A 22,859-nucleotide genomic window follows, 5' to 3' on the forward strand; every position below is an offset into this window, starting at 1 on the left:
TTCTCTGCGTTTAGTGCAGACCCTTTTTTAATTTTCCTCTTGGATTGAAAAAGAGTCAAATAAAACCAACCAAACACATTCTGCTATAAAAACCCATTCGTTCTCTCCCGAGATGCTGCCTGACCTGCTGAGTTACTCCAGCATTTTGTGAATAAAACATTCTGCTATAAATATTGTTTCTCTGTTTGATTAATTAAAAACAATGGGATGCCGGTTCATAACTTGTGTCCACCTTTTTAAAATAGTTATTTAGTTTTAGTTTAGTTATCTTCCTGTCACGCGTAACGAAGTGCAGTGAAAAGCTTTTGTTGAGGAAAGATTCTAAGGGGAGTAAGAGGCACCCGTGGCTGACAAGGGAAGTCAAGGACAGCATAAAAATAAAAGAGAAGAAGTATAACATAGCAAAGAAAAGTGGGAAGCCAGAGGAAGATGCTATGAAGTTGCAGGGTGACTTGGACAGGCTGTGTGAGTGGACGGATGCATGGCAGATGCAGTTTAATATGGATAAGTGTGAGGTTTGGTGGTCAGAATAGGAAGGCAGATTATTATCTGAATGGTGTCAAGTTAGGAAAAGGGGACGTACAATGAGATCTGGGTGTCCTAGTGCATCAGTCACAGAAAGGAAGCATGCAGGTACAGCAGGCAGTGAAGAAAGCCAATGGAATGTTGGCCTTCATAACAAGAGGAGTTGAGTATAGGAGCAAAGAGGTCCTTCTACAGTTGTACAGGGCCCTGGTGAGACCGAACCTGGAGTACTGTGTGCAGTTTTGGTCTCCAAATTTGAGGAAGGATATTCTTGCTATTGAGGGCGTGCAGCGTAGGTTTACTAGGTTAATATCCATGGTATCTCTTTTAGCTCTCTCTGTCTCCCTCATTTGCCAGCCTAATCACCAATACCTGACCCACTGTGTTGGAGGCAATGTTTTTCTTGCAGTCAATATAACTTTGCCTTAACTTGGCTTGAACTATAAGTACACTTCTTTAACGTTGCCTGCAGTTCATTTGGCTGTCAGCAGCAGTTGACAGAGGCAAGAAGACAATGAATGTGGTTTTTCTGAGCTGGTTTCTTTCCTTTGATTCCACAGGTCATCCAAGATTCTACAACCAACTATATGCTGGGATGGATCACTATTCCCTTGTTGCCCGTTTTATTACCGAAGCCCTCAATCCCAGTGTGTAAGTAGCTTTCTTAATACTTCTTTATTGCACAGCTACATTTTGTTAATTGATATGTAATAAGTCTCTCCTTATTTTAATAATAATAATAATATGCCTTTATTGTCATTGTACACAAGGTACAACAAAATTAGAAATGCTACAACTGATAACAGTGCGACAGTGCAGAGACAATTGCACAGACATGCGAACCAACACAACAAATGCCAGTATCATATAAAAACCGATTTAAAATCCTAATAAATAATGAGTGGGTTAAACACTTAAAAATTCTTAAAAGAAAGTTTCTTTTTTGAAAATGATAGTAGCCGAATCATGTGCTTCCATTCACTGTTCTTATTGCCCAGGGAAAGAAACTGTTCTTGAGTCGATTTGTCCTGGTCCTTAGGCTCCTATAGCGCCTCCCAGAGGGCAGGAGAACAAACAATTCGTGTCCCGGGTGAGTGCTGTCCTTGATTATGACTCTGGCCCTGTTCAGACAGCGCGAGCTGGTGATGTTCTTCAGAGAGGGTAGTGGACAGCCGATGATTTTCTCTGCTGTCCTGATGACCTTTTGGAGGGCCTTCTGGTCTGCAGCCGAGCAGCCAGCATACCACACAGTGGTGCAGTATGCCAGTACGCTCTCGATGGTGGAGCGGTAGAAGGTCACCAGCAGATTCTCCTTCAGTCTGTTTTTCCGAAGTAATCGTAGGAAATGCAGTCTCTGCTGTGACTTTTTCACTACCGCCTTGGTATTTGCAGTCCAGGTGAGGTCCTGGGAGATGGTGGTCCCTAGGAACTTGAAGGTGGAGACCCTCTCCACTTCCTCCCCATTTATATGAAGTGGGGTGGAAGCCGCTCTTTGTTTCCTGAAGTCCAGCACTATTTCTTTTGTCTTGCTAGTGTTTAGTGCTAGATTATTTGCCTCGCACCATCCGGACAGAGCACAGACCTCGTCCCTGTACGCAGACTCATCCCCTCCAGTGATCAGACCGACCACAGTTGTGTCGTCTGCAAATTTGATGATAGAATTGGAGGGGTGGATAGGAGTGCAGTCGTGTGTGTACAGAGCATAGAGGAGGGGGCTCAGCACACAGCCCTGCGGGGAGCCAATGCTAAGCGTAATGGTGGAGGAGCTGTGGGGGCCGATCTTAACAGATTGTGGGCGGTTTGTGAGGAAGTCTCTTATCCAGGCGCAGATGGATGGGGAGAAACCCAGGTTATTGTACAGCTTGTCCACTAGTATGCCTGGGATGATCGTATTGAATGCCGAGCTGTAGTCTATGAAAAGCATTCTTACATAGGTCCCCGGGCGCTCCAGGTGGCTCAGTGCAGTGTAGAGGGCTGTATTGATGGCGTCTTCTGTAGATCTGTTTGCTCGATAGGCAAACTGATGAGGGTCAAAGCTGGGAGGAAGGATGGCGTTGATGTGTTGTGCCACAAGCTTTTCAAAACATTTCATCACAACAGATGTGAGAGCTATTGGTCTGTAGTCATTTAGACTACTGACAGCAGGTTTTTTGGGGACAGGGATAATAGTAGCTGATTTTAAGCAGGATGGGACGGTGGCTTGTGTCAGGGAGATGTTAAAGATCTTTGTGAGGACCTCTGAAAGCTGGTCAGCACAAGCTTTCAGCACTTTGCCAAGTACTCCATCAGGTCCTGCTGCTTTATTTGGATCCACCATCTTTAGTACACGTCTCACTTGGTGTTCCTGTAAGGTGAGCGTGTTAGGTGTGATAGATGGTGGGGGCAGGATGGCTGTGTGTGGCACTGCAGTCTCAAAACGGGCAAAGAAATGATTTAGCTCCTCTGCCAGTGAGGTATCCCTGCTGGAGATCACAGATGTTTTGCCCTTGTAGTTGGTTATCTGCTGTAAACCCTGCCACACCTGTCGTGGGTTGTTCTGAGTTAGATGGTCCTCTATTTTCCTCTTGTAGTCCTCCTTGGCTGCTTTGATGCCCCTCCTCAGCTCAGCCCTTGCCGCGCTGTATTGTGCTCTGTCTCCAGACTTGAGGGCAGAGTAGCGCGCTTCCAAAAGACATTGTACCACTCTAGTCATCCAGGGTTTGCGGTTGGGATATACCCGGACGTGTTTGTTAACAGTCACATTATCAGTGCAGCTTTTTATATAGGACAGAACAGTTTCCGTATATTCCTCTAGGTCCTGGTGTTCAAATATAGTCCATTCTGTGCGTGCAAAGCAGTCCTGGAGCTCTGCGAGTGCTCCTGATGGCCAGATTCTTATAACCTTTTTCCCTGGATTAATGTATCTTCTCCCTTTTGTCTTCCCCCCCACAGACTATATCATAACATGAAAGGGATGGTTTGTGTTTAGATTGCCTTGTACATTCTTACAATGGAAATGAGTTTTCATCTCCACTTGCTTTATTCTGAGAAACTTTATAGATATCTAGTAAGCTAGAAAAGATGTAGTACCATAAATATAGGCTTTAAAATCTAGAAATAGTTCGATTGATTGATTCTTTATTATCACATGTGACACGTCACAGTGAAATTCTTCATTTTGCACGCCATACAAAGAGACGCCACCTAAAGGGCGTTGACAAAGTTACTTGGTTGTTCAGTGTAGTCCCAAATAGTCCCTCTTTGTTCTCGGCTGCCCCGCAGATACTTAAAATCAGGTGCGCCATTGGTGAGTTTTCATTTCCATTTTGTTTATTCTGAGAAATTGTATGGAGATTTATTAAGCTGGACAAAAAAAAACGTAGTACCATAAAGATAGGCTTTACAATTTAGAGATCGTTTGGCACTCCGGATATTTAAAATTAGCTTCAGTGCATCATTGATGAGTTTCCATTTTCTTTATCCTGAGAAACTGTGTAGAGATCTAGCAAACTAGAGAAAAATATATAGTACCATAAATAATGGTTTGAATGAATTGGAGACTGCATACACCAGTTTAGTTTAGTTTAGTCTAGTTTATTTTCCCATGTACCGAGGCACAGTGAAAAGCTTTTTGTTGTGTGCTGTACAGTCAAAGAAAAGACAATACACGATAACAATCATATTATTCAGCATAATATTCAGTCAATAAAATCCAAGTGTAGTGTTGATAATTGTTTGCAAGGTACAATAATTGGACAATGATTATCATGTGTAGTAGTTGGTCAGTGAGCACTGTGGGAAAACTTGCCCAGTAAGTGCGCAGTGCAATATGTAGCGCTTGGTACATACGCCAGAAACAATCAAGGGTGGCGCGGTGGCGCACGATAGAGTAGCTAACTAACAGTGCCAGATTCACAGGTTTGATCCTGACTACGAGTGCTGTCTGTACAGAGTATGTACTCTCCCCGTGAACTGAGTGGGTTTTCTCCAGGTGCTCTGGTTTCCTCCACACTAAAGATTGTAGGTTAATTGGCTTCGGTAAAATAAATTGTCCCAAGTGCACGTGGAGGGTAATGTTAGTGTGCGGAGATCGCTGGTCGGAGCAGACTCGGTGCTTCGAAGGGCCTGTTTCTGCACTGTATCTCTAAAATAAACTAAACTAAACTAAACCAAGGTCAGTGTCCTTTGTCAGACAAGCATCGCCAGCATTGATGCCCTAACTGCGATCGGTCAGCTGAGCTGGGCAGACTACATTGTTGGCAGATACGATATGAGAATCCTGAAACAGAAAATGAATTCTGTGTTGCGTCAAAGAAGGAAATTACCAGGCAGACAGTGGAAAGGATTCAAAGATATTCTCAAACCCTCTTTTAAGAATTGAAACAGCCCGACTGACATCCGGGAATCCCGAGTCTGTGATTGCACAAACTAGAGAGGGAGCGCTCAGGACACGAATAAGAACTTCAATTCATCAAGTCATCGAGTGATACAGTGCGGAAACAGGCCCTTTGGCCCAACTTGCCCACACCGGCCAACATGTCCCAGCTACACGAGTCCCACTTGCCTGCGCTTGGTCCATATCCCTCCAAACCTGTCCAATCTATGTACCTGTCTAACTGTTTCTTAAATGGTGGGATAGTCCCAGCCTCAACTACCTCCTCTGGCAGCTTGTTCCATACATCCACCACCCTTTGTGTGAAAAAGTGACCCCTCGGATTCCTATTAAACCTTTTCCCCTTCACCTTGAACCAATGTCCTCTGGTCCTCGATTCCCCTACTCTGGGCAAGAGACTTTTTGCAAGAGACTCTGTGCATCTACCCGATCTATTCCTCTCATGATTTTGTACACCTCTATAAGATCACCTCTCATCCTCCTGCACTCCATGGAATGGAGACCCAGCCTACTCAACCTCTAGTCCTGGCAACATCCTCGTAAATCTTTTCTGAATCCTTTCAAGCTTGACAATACCTTTCCTATAACATGGTGCCCAGAACTGAACACAATATTCTAAATGTGGTCTCACCAATGTCTTGTACAACTGCAACATGACCTCCCAACTTCTATACTCAATACTCTGACTGATGAAGGCTAAAGTGTCAAAAGCCTTTTTGACCGCCTTATCTACGTGCGACTCGACCTTCAAGGAACCATGCACCTGTACCCCTAGATCCCTCTGCTCTACAACACAACCCAGACACCTACCAGTTACTGTGTAGGTCCTGCCCTTGTTAGACGTCCCAAATTGCAACACCGCACACTTCTCTGAATTTAATTCCATCAACCATTCCTCCGCCCACCTGGCCAATCGATCCAGATCCTGCTGCAATCTTTCACAACCATCTTCACTATCTGCAAAACCACCCACTTTTGTATCACCAGCAAACTTGCTAATCTTGCCCTGTATGTTCTCATCCAAATCATTGATGTAGATGACAAACAGTAATGGTCTATCAACGAACCCTGAGGCACACCATTAGTCAAGGGCCTCCAGTCTGAGAAGGAACATTCCACCATGGAATTCTATGTATTCTTTGGAAGGATGAGAGGGGATCTTATCGAAACATATAAGATTATTAAGGGGTTGGACACGTTAGAGGCAGGAAACATGTTCCCAATGTTGGGGGAGTCCAGAACCAGGGGCCACAGTTTAAGAATAAGGGGTAGGCTATTTAGAACGGAGATGAGGAAAAACTTTTTCAGTCAGAGAGTTGTAAATCTGTGGAATTCTCTGCCTCAGAAGGCAGTGGAGGCCAATTCTCTGAATGCATTCAAGAGAGAGCTAGATAGAGCTCTTAAGGATAGCGGAGTCAGGGGGTTTGGGGAGAAGGCAGGGAAGGGGTACTGATTGAGAATGATCAGCCATGATCACATTGAATGGCGGTGCTGGCTCGAAGGGCCGAATGGCCTCCTCCTGCACCTATTGCCTATTGTCTATTGTATTGCCCCTAGGAGGTCAGTGTAATGGAGGAAGGAGCGTATCTGCTTTCAAAATATTACACAGAAGGGCAGCACAGTGTCGTGCAGTGGTTTACTGCTCTGCCTTACATTGCCAGAGACCCAGGGTCGATCCTGACTGCGGGTGCTGCACGTGCGGAGTTTGCAAGTTCTCTCTGTGGCCGCGTGGGTTTTCCCCAGGTGCTCCGGTCTCCTCCTTCACCCCAAAGATGTGCGGGTTGTAGGTTAATTGGCTTCTGGAAATTGTTCCTAGCGTTTAGGTGATCGCTGGTTGGCGTGGATTCGGTGGGCCGCAGAGCCTGTTTCCATCTTTAAACTAAACTCAGCGGCGACACGGTGGCACAGCGGTAGAGTTGCTGTCTTTCAACGCTTGCAACGCCTCAGACCCGGATTCGATCCCGACTACAGGTACTATCCGTATAGAATTTGTACGTTGTCCTTGTGGCCGTGTGGGTTTCTTCCGAGATATTCGGTTTCATCCCACACTCCAAAGACGTACATGCTTGTAAGTTAATTGGCTTGGTGTAGTGTAAACATTGTCCCTAGCGTGTGTAGGGTAGTGTTAATGTGCGGGGATCACTTGTCGGTGTGGACTCGGTGGGCCGAAGGGCCTGTTTCCGCGCTGTATCTCTAAACTCAACTAAACTGAACTAAACCACTCACCTGTCTGAGCAGACACCTCTTGTGCCATCTTTGAAAGGGACAGCACTCCATTTGTTGGCCTCGTTGATCATCTTAGATCCCACTGAACCTGGGTGGAGGCAAGTTAGCCTCAATCCCGAGGAGCTGTGGAAAGAAACAGAAGGAGTATGGACTATGGAAATTTTTTGAACTCTATGGCATGTACAAAACATCCTGCACAAGATTAGCAAATATATTTCTGTCATCTGACAAGAATGCTTCCCAAAATAGAGTTGAGCCATATCACCATTTGGTATGAGTTTCCAATTACATTAAGTGTTGTGATGTACTTTACAAGCTAACGAATTGTAGGTCTGTGCTCCATTTCAGCAGGTGCTCATACTGTAAATTTCCCTACCTAATCCAAAATGCACATATTGGATGATAAATGAATAGGAGAGATCTTCATCTCAGAGAGTGCTCTGGTTAGAAATATAAAATGAAAGGGGCACTCGTAAATTATATGACTATAATTCATATTCAAGGGTTGGCACCACAGAAGGGTGAGTGACCTTATTAAACAAAGTATGCACTGCTCCGCCCAATTAATGCCATCTAGATTTCCGACCCGTTCGACCTTTTAGTTTAGTTTAGAGATACAGCGTGGAAACAGGCCCTGTGACCTACCAAGTCCGTGCTGACCAGTTTATACACTGGCACTATCCTACACTAGGGACAATTTACAATCTTTACTGAAGACAATTAACCTACAAACCTGCACGTCTTTGGAGTGTGGGAGTAAACCGCAGCACCAGTGTATAAACAACATGGTCAGGGGGAGAACGTACAAACTCTGTACAGATAGCACCTCTAGTCAGGATCTTACCCAGGTTTCATAGGCAATTTTTACAGAAGCCATTGTGCCGCCCTGGGCTTTTGGCTTAAAACTGTCTGAAATTACCTATAATACTTGGGAGGCTGAGTTCCAATCTTTCATTTCTCGTCATTAGTAGTCACAGTATGTCAGCTTCATGCAGACAAGCAACTTCCTGATGAGATTTTTTTCTGTGCATATGGGTATTGCTGTATTAAAACCTGGGCTACAAAAGACAGCTCCTGGTGTATCATCAGACTCCAAGGCACAATTTACCAAGACACACCTCCAATGTCCTTCTTAAGTTCCTTCAAGCCAATGACCATTAGATTGATTGCTCATTCTTCCAAACAAACGTCTTTTAGTAACACTTTCAAGTTCATAAGACAAAGAAGCAGAATTAGGCCATTCGGCCCATCGTCTGTTTCAGCCATTCGATCATGGCTGATCTAGTTTCCCCTCTGATCCCCTTTCTCCTGCCTTTTCCTTGCATTCAAAAGAGAGTTAGATTGAGTTCTTAGGGCTAGCGGAATCAAGGGGTATGGGGAGAGGGCAGGAACGGGGTACTGATTGTGGATGATCAACCATGATCACATTGAATGGCGGTGCTGGCTCGAAGTCCGAATGGCCTACTCCTGCACCTATTGTCTATGTGTCTATGTAACCCCTGACATCCTCACTGATGAAGAACCTATCAATCTGTGCAAGCAAGATTGATTTTATTTTGAATAAATTGGTCTTTCAAGAAGGTGACGATTGTCCAGATTTGACTTGTTTAATTCTTTCGTATCCATGTTTCATCCATACATCCACATTTATACAGGTCCTCCCCAGCTTGCGAATGACTGATTTATGTACCGCTCATACACAAGAGCGAGCATTTGGGTGACCGGTGCTATGGATTTGATGGCCAATATGGGTGTGCAGGTATCTGGGCGGAAGGACCTGTTTCTGAGCAGTAGTGTTTTATCTTCTGCTACTCTGTGGCCACATTTCTCACTTATGGCCTGCTTATAAGTTCTTAAGCTAATCAGTTACAGGAGCAGAATTAGGCCGTTCGGCCCATCAAGTCTACTCCACCATCCAATCATGGCTGATCCATCTTTCCCCCTCAACCCCATTCTCCTGCCTTCTCCCCATAATACCTGACACCGTACTAATCAGGAATCTGTAAAACTCTGCCTTAAAAATATCATTTGACTTGGCCTTCCACAGATTCACCACCCTCTGACTTAAGAAATTCCTCCTCACCTCCTTTCTAAAGGTGCATTCTTTTATTCTGAGGCTACGGCCTCTGGTCCTGGACTCTCCCACTAGTGGAAACAACTTCTCCACATCCACTCTATCCAGGCCTTTCGCTATTTGGTAAGTTTCAATGAGGCCCCCCCCTCATCCTTCTAAACTCCAGCAAGTACAGGCCTAGTGCCATCAAACTCTCATCATATGTTAACCCAATCATTCCTGGGATCATTTTCGTAAACCTGCTCTGAACGCCAGCGCATCCTTCCTCAGAGAAAGGGCCCCAAAACTGCTCACAAGGCACTCCAAATGCGGCTGACCAGTGCCTTATAAATCCTCAGCATTACATCCCTGTTTTTATCTTCCATTCCTCTCGAAATAATTGCTAGTATTGAATTTGCTTGGGTTATGAATAGTTCACAGGACGAGAACCCTTCCTAACCTGGGGAGGGCCTGTGTGTGGATATTTTGACTTTAGACTTTAGGGAATCGGCGTGGAAACAGGCCCTTCGGCCCACCGAGTCCACACCGACCAGCGATCACCCCGTACACTAATTCTATCCTCCACACTAAGGCGAATTTACGAGGACCAATTAACCTCCAAACCTGCACGCCCTTGGGATGTAGGAGGAAACCGGAGGAAACCCACGCGGTCACTGGATGAACAGACAAACTTCGTCAATTCAGCACCCGCAGTCAGGATCAAACCCGGGTCTCTGGCGCTGTAAGGCAGCAACTCTCATCAGGGGCGGCACGGTGGCGCAGTGGTAGAGTTACTGCCTTACAGCGAATGCAGCGTCGGAGACTCAGGTTCGATCCTGACTACGGGTGCTGTACTGTACGGAGTTTGTACATTCTCCCGGTGACCCGCGTGGGTTTCCTCCGGGTACTCCGGTTTCCTCCCACACTCCAAAGACGTACAGGTTTGTAGGTTAATTGGCTGGGCAAATGTAAAAATTGTCCCTAGTGGATGTAGGATAGTGTTAATGTGTGGGGATCGCTGGGCGGAGCGGACTCGGTGGGCCGAAGGGCCTGTTTCTGCGCTCTATCTCTAAATCTAAAAAATAAAATCTCTACTGCTGCGTCACTGTGCCACCCGGATTTAATATCCCCTCTGTTCTACCTGCGTTGGCAAGGACCCGTATGCGGATATTAAATATCCCCTCTGTTCTACCTACGTCCCATTTTTCAGTGAGTTAACAATAACCAGGTATATCGCGTTTCACTTCCCTGGCTTGTTTCAGCTGCGGTATTTATAAGCTGTAAGAGAGGCCACGCTGCTAGGAATTGATGTTAATTCACCTGAAAGTGTGGCAATACGGCCGTTAACATTGCCGTTCTGTTAAATCCTGATTCAGCAGGAGGTCTTGTTACAGTTGGCCGATTTAAATTATATATATTTCTTTTGCGTTTCTTGCCGCAGTCACCAGCCTGGTTTTGTTGAGGTTATCTTCGACCTGGCTGCTGAAACACAGCAGCAACGATTGCTGGAATCAGATATGTTTAATTGGGAACAGAGCCAAATTGCCCAGTGTTGAGACTGCTGTATCAGATGTCCCAGGCCAGACAAGCAGGGAGTATGGAGGTCTGAAAGGCCTGTTGAAAGCTTGCCAAGGTGGATTGTTGTCAGCAAGTATTTCCAACAGCAGATGTTTAACCACTCCGGTAGAATTCCACCGGCAACTTACCATTCCTTAAATAGGTCAGGTCAGCTGACGTAAAAGGGGTTATTTGCCTTGGATTACCTTCCCATGTTTACATACCTCGCAAAATGATGCTTTAGGGTTTTTTAAAAAAACTTGGTGACAACAGCACCATTCATACCAACATTTAAAAAAAAGTTGAAGAATGTCACCCAGCTACTACATTGGTATCAGCAGTGGCTCAGTAGGTAGGTCATGTGCCTCAATGTCAGAGCCAAGATCTATCACCCAGGAAAGCTGAGCTCTGAATCTACGCAGCAGCGTCAATGCAGTCCTGAGAATGTGACACCGTCAGCGGTGCTGCCCAGCAAGTGCCCCTTGGAGGTTCAACCTGTCAGGTGAACAGTTGAGGGCTGGATGTGAATGGTCTTCCAGAACCATTTCTGACAAGAGCATGTTGTCCCGCTGAGTGACTCCAGCTTTTTGTGTCTATCTTCGGTGTAAACCAGCATCTGCAGCAGTTCCTTCCTACACAAGAGAGAGCTAGATAGAGCTCTTAAGGATAGCGGAGTCAGGGGGTATGGGGAGAAGGCAGGAACGGGGTACTGATTGAGAATGATCAGCCATGATCACCATTGAACGGCGGTGCTGGCTCGAAGGGCCGAATGGCCTCCTCCTGCACCTATTGTCTATTGTCTAAGACCATGTTAAAACCGAAGATCGGCACAAAATGCTGGAGTAACTCAGGCAGCATCTCTGGAGAGAGAGAGGTGCGATATCATTGAAATAGATGACGTGATATTTCTCATTAGATGCAGCTGGACCCTTGCTGTGTGTATTACCGATAATGTGTCAGTGACGACCCTTCAGAAATACTTTGTTAGCTGTGAGGCACTTCATGATGCCCTGTGGTTTTGAAAAGGCTGATAAAATTACAGGCCTTCTTCCTTTCAAAACTTCATTTTCGCATCTATTCCCTTCAATGCAGCTACACCTATGAGGTCGCGCCAACATTTGTGCTCATGGAGGACGCTGTTTTAAAGAAGATGAGGGAGTTTATAGGCTGGGCAGACGGAGACGGGATCTTCAGCCCTGGTAAGTAGCAAATACTACCGTTCTTTTTTTAAAATTGAACTCCACTAAGATATAATGCCATTAACCTTTCCAAGCCATTCTCTCATTATGGTTTGGAACGAGTATTGGGGTTTGTGGCCTTTAATTTTATCATATGCATAACAATACATTGGGTCCATGCCATCTCTCAGAAAAACTATCTCATTGGTCCCAACTCTCTTCTCTCTTTACTTCTCTGTACCCTTACAACCTCTCCCTCACATATGCCCACCAACTCTCCTGTCATTCTTGTTGGCTGCCAATCCACACTAAGAGGTGACTTAGAGTGGTCACTCAATTTAGAACGCAGAACATAGTACAGCACAAGAACAGGCCCTTCGGCCCACAGTGTCTGTGCCGAACACGATGCCATGACCATCTCTTACCTGCCTGCACATAACCTGTATCCCTCATTTCCCTGCATATCCCACATGCATATCCAAACATGGTTTAAATGTCACCATTGTACCTGCCTCAATTGCCCACCCCCGGCAGCACATTGCAGGTACTCACAACCCTCTGTGTAAAAAAAACAGTAAGTCTTTAGGATATGGAAGGAATCCAGAAGACCCGGTGGTTGTGACAAGCACATGCAAACACCACACAGACTGCACCCAAGGTCAGGACAGCCCTACCTGGAACTGTGCAGCAGCATCATTATCCATGAAAGAATGTATAGACTGGGCTTGTATTCACTGGAATTTAGAAGGACGAGAGGGGATCTTATAGAAACATATAAAATTCTTAAGGGATTGGACAGGCTAGATGCAGGAAAAATGTTCCCCATGTTGGGCGAATCCAGAACCAGGGGTCACAGTTTAAGAATAAGGGGTAGGCCATTTAGGACTGAGTTGAGGAAAAGCTTCTTCACCCAGAGAGTTGTGAATCTGTGGAATTCTCTGCCACAGAAGGCAGTGGAGGCCAATTCACTGGATGTATTCAAGAGAGAGTTAGATTTAGCTCTTCGGGCTAATGGAATCAAGGGATATGGGGAGAAAGCAGGAACGCAGCACTGATTCAGGATGATCAGCCATGACCATATTGAATGGCGGTGCTGGCTCGAAGGGTCGAATGGCCTACTCCTGCACCTGTTTTCTATGTTTCTATGTCGACAGTACTACTACTCCTTTAAGGTAAATGTTTACACATTTGTTGTGTCTGTTGTAACATGCAGAACTTTGCAGTACAGTAGGAAGCATATTGTATGATTGTCATGAGAAATGGAAGCAGGCCCTTTGTCCCACTAGTTCGTGCTTACCACAATGCAACAATCCACATTCAATGTTCCCATTTTGTTCCCATTTTATTCTCTTCATATTCACATCACATGTGAATGGCCTAGAGTCTACAATGAACCTATACACAAGGGACAGTTCACGGTGGTCATTTCCCCACCAAACTATGTTTTAGGGATGTGGGAGTAAACCCACATGGTGACAGAGAAAATGTGTAAATCCCATACAAACAACATTGGAAATGATCATGCGATCATAGGTTCATGGGTGATAGGAGCAGAATTAGGCCATTGGGCCCATCAAGTCTACTCTGTCATTCAATCATGGCTGATCTATCTCTCCCTCCTAACTCCTTTCTCCTGCCTTCTCCCCATAACATAGAAACATAGAAAATAGGTGCAGGAGTAGGCCATTCGGCCCTTCGAGCCTGCAACGCCATTCAATATGATCATGGCTGATCATCCAGCTCAGTAGCCTGTACCTGCCTTCTCTCTATACCCCCTGATCCCTTTAGCAAAAAGGGCCACATCTAACTCCCTCTTAAATATAGCCAATGAACTGGCCTCAACTACCTTCTGTGGCAGAGAATTCCACAGACGCACCACTCTCTGTGTGAAAAAAAAAGTTTTCTCATCTCGGTCCTAAAAGACTTCCCCCTTATCCTCAAGCTGTGACCCCTGGTTCTGAACTCCCCCAACATCGGGAACAATCTTCCCGCATCTAGCCTCTCCAACCCCTTAAGAATTTTATATGTTTCTATAAGATCCCCCCTCAGTCTTCTAAATTCCAGCGAGTACAAGCCCAGTCTATCCAGTCTTTCCTCATATGAAAGTCCCGCCATCCCAGGGATCAATCTGGTGAACCTTCTCTGTACTCCCTCTAAGGCAAGAACGTCTTTCCTCAGGTTAGGAGACCAAAACTGCACACAATACTTCAGGTGCTGTCTCACCAAGGCCCTGTACAACTGCAGCAGAACCTCCCTGCTCCTAAACTCAAATCCTCTTGCTATGAATGACAACATACCATTCGCTTTCTTCACTGCCTGCTGCACCTGCATGCTTGCATTCAATGACTGGTGCACCATGACACCCAGGTCACGTTGCATCTCCCCTTCTCCCAATCGGTCACCATTCAGGTAATACTCTGCTTTCCTGTTCTTGCCGCCAAAGTGGATAACCTCACATTTATCCACCTCATGAGGTATAAAGGTAAAAGTGTGTGATGTTGTCTATGATCTTTTACCGTCGGCTGCCGATGTTCTTTGCATTTCTAATGACCGCGGTGATCAAGTCACTTGTGTTCAGTGGTCTATTAACTCGTTTCATAAAGCACATTACAATCTGCATCTACTCTCACTCCCTTGTCACTGCTCTCTCTGTGAGGCTGTGAGGCAGTTCAGTTCTGACACCTGAACTGATGATTACATAGAAACATAGAAACATAGAAAATAGTACAGGAGGAGGCTGATCGTCCACAATCAATAACCCATGCCTACCTTCTCCACATATCCCTTGATTCCACTAGCCCCTAGAGCTCTATATAACTCGCCCTTAAATCCATCCAGTGATTTGGCCTCCACTGCCATCTGTGGCAGAGAATTCCACACATTCACAACTCTCTGGGTGAAAAAGTTCCTTCTCACCTCAGTTTTAAATGGCCTCCCCTTTATTCTAAGACTGTGGCCCCTGGTTCTGGACTCGCCCAACATTGGGAACATTTTTCCTGCATCTAGCTCGTCTAGTCCTTTTATAATTTTATATGTTTCTATAAGATCCCCTCTCATCCTTCTAAACTCCAGTGAATACAAGCCTAGTCGTTTCAATCTTTCCTCATATGACAGTCCCGTCATCCCAGGGATCAATCTCGTGAATTGAGGCACTGCCTCAATTACAAGGATGTCCTTCCTCAAATTAGGAGACCAAAACTGTACACAATACTCCAGATGTGGTCTCACCAGGGCCATATACAACTGCAGAAGAACCTCTTTACTCCTATACTGAAATCTTCTCATTATACGTTATCCTTTTCTTAGGCCCCCTCGGTCATGGCTGACCATGGGTGATGCATCCTAGTTGGCTGCTTGCTCCACACCTCGGCTGGAGCAGCGTCGCTTGTGGCTGAAGAGACCAATGCGGGAGTGACAGTCTCTGTCGCAAAGGTCACATTTGTGTGTGGTCTCTGGTCTGTTGAAGTTGCTGCGCTCCTTTCTGCGTGCCCGCTTTTCTGCCGCTGCGTTCATCAGTTTCTCTTCCCCCGTTTTGAGATGTTGGTTCATTTGTACGTTATAACAGCATGGAAAAAGCTGGTCTTGAAAGTGGTGGAAAGTGCTTTCAAGCTTTTGTGTCCCACCCTGCAGCAGTGGGAAGAAGAGGTTGTGAGTAGAAACATAGAAAATAGGTGCGGGAGTAGGCCATTCGGCCCTTCGAGCCTGCACCGCCATTCAATATGATCATGGCTGATCATCCAGCTCAGTAACCTGTACCTGCCTTCTCTCCATACCCCCTGATCCCTTTAGCCACAAGGGCCACATCTAACTCCCTCTTAAATATAGCCAATGAACTGGCCTCAACTACCTTCTGTGGCAGAGAATTCCACAGATTCACCACTCTGTGTGAAGAAATGTTTTCTCATCTCGGTCCTTAAGCTGTGACCCCTGGTTCTGGACTTCCCCAACATCGGGAACAATCTTCCCGCATCTAGCCTCTCCAACCCCTTAAGAATTTTATATGTTTCAATAAGAGTGGTCCGTGATTACGTTCGCTGCTCTCCTGAGGTAGTGTGAAGTGTCGGTGGGGAAGTATGTGGTGCTGGTTGTTGTGATAAATTGGGTTGTGTCGACAATTCTCTGTAATTTCTTTCGGTCTTCGGCAGAACAGTTGCAATGCTTATTTTCCCAACTTTACGCCATCTATAACATTTTAGCCAACAATGACTTATATTTTTTTGGCATAAACAGGAGGCTCAGTTTCCAACATGTATGCGGTGAACCTGGCCAGATACAAGCTCTGCCCAGAGATAAAGGAGACTGGGCTCGCTGGTGCTCTCCGTATGGCAATGTTTACATCTGAGGAGGTAAGTGACGCCACACTAGAATTTGGATGAAGGATCAGAAATGGGTTATGTTGACTCCAGAGTACAAAGAAAATTAAAGCCATTTATTGAACTTTATCAGAATGGAAAATGGTTCACATTTTATTGATAGGCGAGGATGACAATAGACAATAGACAATAGGTGTAGGGGGAGGCCATTCGGCCCTTTGAGCCAGCACCGCCATTCAATGTGATCATGGCTGATCATTCTCAATCAGTACCCCGTTCCTGCCTTCTCCCCATACCCCCTGACTCCGCTATCCTTAAGAGCTCAATCTAACTCTCTCTTGAATGATGGACTTGGACACGAGGATGGACTTGGACTCAAAACATTGGATCATTAGGAACAAACGAACTGGCTCTCCTGTACCTTGGCTCCATCTGCGTACCTTTGCTCCATATCCATTGATACCCTTTCTCAACAATATCTTGTACAAATGGAAACTTTATCAAGCCAAAAAAAAAAAATCTGTGTGATCAATACGGAAGTGATTCCCTGTTCAACAACAATGTCTGAAATGACAAAGCCTTCATCTCAACATAACTATCATTTTCAACCTCTGTGATAAACTTACCATTCAATGCAGTCTTAATGTGTACTAGTAGCATGTGAGAAAAAATATATTGTATTTATAAACCAGTGCAACAAAAAAACAAAAGAGTCATAGAGTCACACAGTGTGGAAACAGGCCCTTCAGCCCAACATGCCCTCACCGGCCAACATGTCCCAGCTATACTAGTCCCACCTGCCCACATTTAGCCCATAACCCTCCAAGCCTGTCCTATCCATGTACCTGTCTAACTGTTTCTTAAACGTTGGGATAGTCCCAGCCTCAACTACCTCCTCTGGCAGCTCGTTCCATACACCCACCACCCTTTGTGTGAAAAGGTTACCCCTCAGATTCCTATTAAATCTACTCTGGACAAGAGACTGTGCATCAACCCAATCTATTCCTGTCATGATTTAAAACCCACTTGGAATAATTTAAATTTTGTATGGAACACAGCTGGCTCTATGAAATCAGTATACACTTGCCCTTTACCCCTGATTTTAGACAAGTTTATTGTCAATTATTTCTATTTCAAACATTTATCCACTTCCCTCCTAAAAGTTTTTTTTTAAATGTATTATGATTCAAGCATTAATTCTAGTTCAGCATGTCATGTATGCAACAATAATGATCTCCTGAACTTCACCTTTATTCTTATTGTGATTTTGGTGCTTTTTTGTTACCATCGGATGGAAATGATTCTTTTTCCACATTTACCGCATGAAAATCTCTCAAAGTTTTGATGTCCACCTCCCCCAACTCTCTTTCCCACTGAAAACAGGCCCGAGTTTTTTCTCATAAGTCCACATAAAGTCACTCTTCCCATGTACTGCCATAATAATTTCCCCATGCATTGTTTCCATGGCCTTGCTATCATCAAGGTCACTTAGAGGAGGACAAAATAATTCAAAGAGCAGCTTGCATTCCAGTGATGACTGGATTTTAATCGTCTTCAGTTTGTGGGAGGGCAGGAACACAAAGACAGTTTGGAGATCCTGAGAAATAATTAGTTAAGAGAGACTGTGGGAATGTTTTCATGATCTTGTAACTTTTTCCTCTCCTACCATACAAAACAAAACCTGGCTTGCCTTTAGAACTTGTTATGTTATTGTCCAGAGTACAATGCTGCTTTAAACTGCATATTTGTTATTGATATTACATTCCCACGGAATTAAAAATAAGGCCAAGGAACACTATAAATGATTCTCAGCGAGCAGATGTGAAAAAACAGGGAGGGTAGCAGAGGGATATGGGCAAAACGCGGGCAGGTGGGACTTGTATAGATGGGGCATCTTGGTCAGCATGGGCAAGTTGGGCCGAAGGGCCTGTTTCCTTACAGTATTTCTCTATGGTTCAGGAAAAGGCAGCTCCAGCAAAAGACTGATAAAGATATGAAGAATAATTTCTATTGAGGGAGAAATTTAGAACCAAGGAACAGAGTTGTAATGTTCATGCCAACTGGGGGCAACATCAGGGAACATTTCTTCACACGTACAATGGTGGAAATCTACAAAAGTGGTTATTTGCAAGGACATTCAGTGGTTTGTGACCCAAGAATGAAATATTTTTTCTATGGTCCGAAGACGGGTAAACGGATCTGAGGTGTAAATCGTTCATGATTTCTGAAGAAGGGTCTTGACCCGGAACGTCACCCATTCCTTCTATCCAGAGATGCTTCCAGTCCCACTGAGTTACTCCAGCATTTTGTGTCTATCATGATCTCGTTGAATAGTTTGACAGAAGGGTGGGATTATGGTGGTGACAAATTAGCCTAATCCTCGTGTTCTAATACGTCTTTATCTCTTGAGTAAACTGGCAGAAATGCTCACAGCATTTCCTTCATATTTCCAGCGCGCGCTTTTTTTTTTGACAAAACACACCAAAGTTTGGTTATTTAGTCTAGTTTCGTTTAGTGATACAGTGCGGACGGAAACAGGCCCACCCTTTGGCCCACCGAGTCCGCACCGACCAGCAATCCCTGCACATTAGCACTACCCTATACACACTAGGGACAATTTTACATTTTATAGCCAGCCAATTAACCTACAAACCTGTACGTCTTTGGAGTGTGGGAGAAAACCGAAGATCTCGGAGAAAACCCACGCAGGTCACGGGGAGAACGTACAAACTCCGCACAGACAAGCACCCGTAGCCAGGATCGAGCCGGGGTCTCTGGAGCTGTAAGGCAGTAGCTCCACCGCTACGCCACCCTGTTGCCCCCGGGTGCATTCCTTACTTTTGACCGAAAGGAAGCAATATTTTCTAAAAACGAAAGTTTAAGACGATGAGTTGTAACTGAGTAATGAGATGTGGCTGAAGTTGATTAAAGTTATTCACGGAGTGCCCTTATTTTGTAGTGTCACTACTCGGTGAAGAAAGCTGCTGCCTTCCTTGGAATTGGCACCCGCAATGTCTATGTGGTGAAAGCTGACAAAAGGTAAGAGCCATTAGTTCTGTCTTGTCGAAGCTGATGGCATCTCCACCTTTGGTCCATTACTTTTCAATAAGGCCATTATTCTCTTATGCTGGTGAGTTTCCTGACTGAACAGTGATGACACTGATAACAGCAGCAATGCTTTGGAAGAAGTTCCCCTTCTGATGCATATTTGGGAATAAAATATGGCTTTGATTCTCTCAGTTTAGTTTAGTTCAGAGATGCAGCGCGGAAACGGGCCCTTCGGCCCACCGAGTCCACACCCACCAGCGATCCCCGCTCATTAACACTATCCTACACACGCTAGGGACAATTTACATGTACACCAAGCCAATTAACCTCCAAACCTGGAGTGTGGGAGGAAACCGAAGATCTCGGAGAAAACCCGCACAGTCACGGGGGGGGAACGTACAAATTACGTACAGACACCACCTGTAGTCGGGATCGAACCCGGGTCTCCGGCGCTGCAAGCTCTACCGCTGCGCCACCGTGGCCGCCCAGTTAAGGGGGAAGGGTCCCGACCCGAAACATCACCTTTCCTTTTCTCTTGATTTTATCAAAATCAGTCTGAGGACATCTAGTCCAAGTTAAAGCCTGGATACTGCTGCCATGAACATGGTGAATGTATCATTTTTCACAGCTTCAGCTGAAAGAGGCATCCCCACAGCTTTTGCTGATCAAAAACCCGTGCATCGATATCTACCTATTACTCACCAGGCTTTGTCCTGCCCCTCCTCTCCTCCAGCTTTCTCTCGCCCCTCCCCCACCCCGATTGAACTCAAGCATGGTCACAACCACAAAATGTCACCTACCCATGTTCTCCAGAGATGCTGCTTGACCCATTGAGTTTCTCAAGCACTTTGTATCCTTTTGTGTGAAGTTTTTTTTACAAATTTGCAATCCTTACCAGTCCATGCGTGGTGACTATGTTGTAGCTACCTTACACCCTAGGCCTCCCGAGTCCCCTCCTTATACCGCAATTGGGATGGCGGAGTTTTGCAGTGGTAGAGTTGCTGCCTTACAGTGCCAGAGACCTGGGCTTGATCTTGACTATGGGTACTGTCTGTACGGAGTTTGTCGGTTCTCCCCGTGACCACATGGGGTTTCTCCAGGTGTTTCGGTTTCCTCCCACATTCCAAAGACGTGCAGGTTGTATGTTAATTGACTTTAGCGTGTAGGATAGAACTGGTGGAATTTAGAAGGATGAGAGGAGATCTTATCGAAACGTATAAGATTATTAAGGGGTTGGACACGTTAGAGGCAGGAAACATGTTCCCAATGTTGGGGGAGTCCAGAACAAGGGGCCACAGTTTAAGAATAAGGGGTAGGCCATTTAGAACTGAGATGAGGAAAAACTTTTTCAGTCAGAGAGTTGTGAATCTGTGGAATTCTCTGCCTCAGAAGGCAGTGGAGGCCAATTCTCTGAATGCATTCAAGAGAGAGCTGGATAGAGCTCTTAAGGATAGCAGAGTCAGGGGGTATGGGGAGAAGGCAGGAACGGGGTACTGATTGAGAATGATCAGCCATGATCACATTGAATGGCGGTGCTGGCTCGAAGGGCCGAATGGCCTCCTCCTGCACCTATTGTCTATTGGTGTATGGGTGATCGTTGCTCTGTTTGGACTCAATGTGCCAAAAGGTCTATTTTCACGACACATCTCTAAACTAAACAAAGGCTGTCTGCTTCTTTTCTCTGTTTAAGACATTACTTGAACTCTTCTCTCAATTCTTTTGATAATTTTTTTAAAAATCACCTGGCTAAGGGCCGATTTATTTTGATTATCCTCCAGTGATGTGCTACATACATCTTGGTGCTATAAAGATTGATTGATTGAAAGATATAGCATGGAGACAGAAACTTGAACCCACCTTCGGATCCACTCACTACCCTAGGGGCAATTTACAGAGGCCAATTAACCTGCAAATCCTTTGGGGTGAAATCAGAGCATCCGGAATAAATCTACGAGTTCACAGGAAACATAGAACATAGAAACATAGAAAACAGGTGCAGGAGTAAGGCCATTCGGCCCTGCGAGCCAGCACCACCGTTCACTATGATCATGGTTGATCATCCAAAATCAGTACCCTGTTCCTGCTTTCTCCCCATATCCCTTGATTCCGTTAGCCCTACAAACTCCACATAGATAGCACACACAGTCAGGATCAAAACTGGGTCTCTGGCACTGTGAGACAGCAGCTCTACCAGCTGTGCCACTAAAGCTCCTTCATAAATAAATGGTTGCACAATAATTTGAATTGCACTGATATGATTTCCTGCACAATTAAAAAAAAAAAAAATAGGTGCAGGAGGAGGCCATTGGGCCCTTCGAGCCAGCACCGCCATTTATTGTGATCATGGCTGATCATCCACAATCAGTAACCTGTTCCCGCCTTCTCCCCATATCCCCTGATTCTGCTAGCCCCTAGAGCTCTATCTAACTCTCTTTTAAATTCATCCAGTGAATTGGCCTCCAATGCCCTCTGTGGCAGAGAATTCCACAAATTCACAACTCTCTGGATGAAAAAGTTTTCTCTCATCTCAGTTTTAAATGGCCTCCCCTTTATTCTTAGACTGTGCCCCCTGGTTCTGGTTCAACATTTTTCCTGCATCTAGCTTGTCCAGTCTTTTACAATTTTATACGTTTCTATAAGATCCCCTCTCTTCCTTCTAAATTACAGTGAATACAAGCCCAGTCTTTCCAACCTTTCCTCATATGACAGTCCCACCATCCCGGGGATTAACCTCGTGAACCTACACTGCACTGCCTCAATAGCAAGGATGTCCTTCCTCAAATTAGGAGACCAAAACTGCACACAATACTCCAGATGTGGTCCCACCAAGGGCCCTGTACACTGCAGAAGGACCACTTTACTCCAATACTCAAATCCTCTCGTTATGAAGGTCAACATGCCATTCATTAGCTTTCTTCACTGCCTGCTGTACCTGCACGTTTACTTTCAGTGACTGGTGTACAAGGACACCCAGGTCTCGTTGCACTAATATGTAATAATTATTCTTTTTCAGAGGCAAGATGATACCAGAAGAGCTGGAGAAAGAAGTTCAAAGAGCCAAGAAAGATGTGAGTGTCTTCGGGATTCACTTGCTATCAGATTGGTGCTTATACACTTCTGGATGTTTCTTTTGAAGTGTAAATGTTTACAGTGTGTAGATATGGCAGCAAGCCTTGGTGAACTGCAGTTTAGTTTAGAGATACAGCACGGAAACAGGCCCTTCTGCCCACCAGGTCCGCTCCGACCAGAAATCCCCGCATGTTAACCCTATCCTACACAGACTAGAGACAATTTTTTTAACATTTACCAAGCCAATTTCCCTACATACAAATCGAAGATCTCGGAGAAAACCCACGCAGGTCACGGGGAGAACGTTACAAACTCCGTTCAGACAGCACCCGTAGTCGGGATCGAACCCGGGTCTCCAGCGCTGCATTCCCGTAAGGCAGCAACTCTACCGCTGCGCCACCATGCAGATGCTGGTTAATACACACAAGGACACAGTTGAATATGTGGTTCCACTTTGGGTAGCTTGCAACCCAATGGTATGAACATTAGATTCTCCACCTTTAGGTAAACACTAACTA

The 22,859-nt window shown here is 45.2% G+C and overlaps 1 protein-coding gene across 1 annotated transcript in view; it reads left to right on the plus strand.

Moving 5' to 3' along the window:
* Positions 1 to 22,859, plus strand: part of LOC144602256 (acidic amino acid decarboxylase GADL1-like) — a 76,244-nt gene that overhangs the window by 24,784 nt on the left and 28,601 nt on the right. The window contains exons 4-8 of the mRNA XM_078415133.1: positions 1,086 to 1,176; positions 11,826 to 11,932; positions 16,142 to 16,257; positions 19,184 to 19,263; positions 22,286 to 22,340. Coding sequence (XP_078271259.1) covers positions 1,086 to 1,176; positions 11,826 to 11,932; positions 16,142 to 16,257; positions 19,184 to 19,263; positions 22,286 to 22,340 — 449 coding nt within the window. The remainder of the gene's footprint in view (positions 1 to 1,085; positions 1,177 to 11,825; positions 11,933 to 16,141; positions 16,258 to 19,183; positions 19,264 to 22,285; positions 22,341 to 22,859) is intronic.

Source organism: Rhinoraja longicauda, chromosome 2 (genome assembly GCF_053455715.1).
Source record: "Rhinoraja longicauda isolate Sanriku21f chromosome 2, sRhiLon1.1, whole genome shotgun sequence".
NCBI lineage: Eukaryota > Metazoa > Chordata > Chondrichthyes > Rajiformes > Arhynchobatidae > Rhinoraja > Rhinoraja longicauda.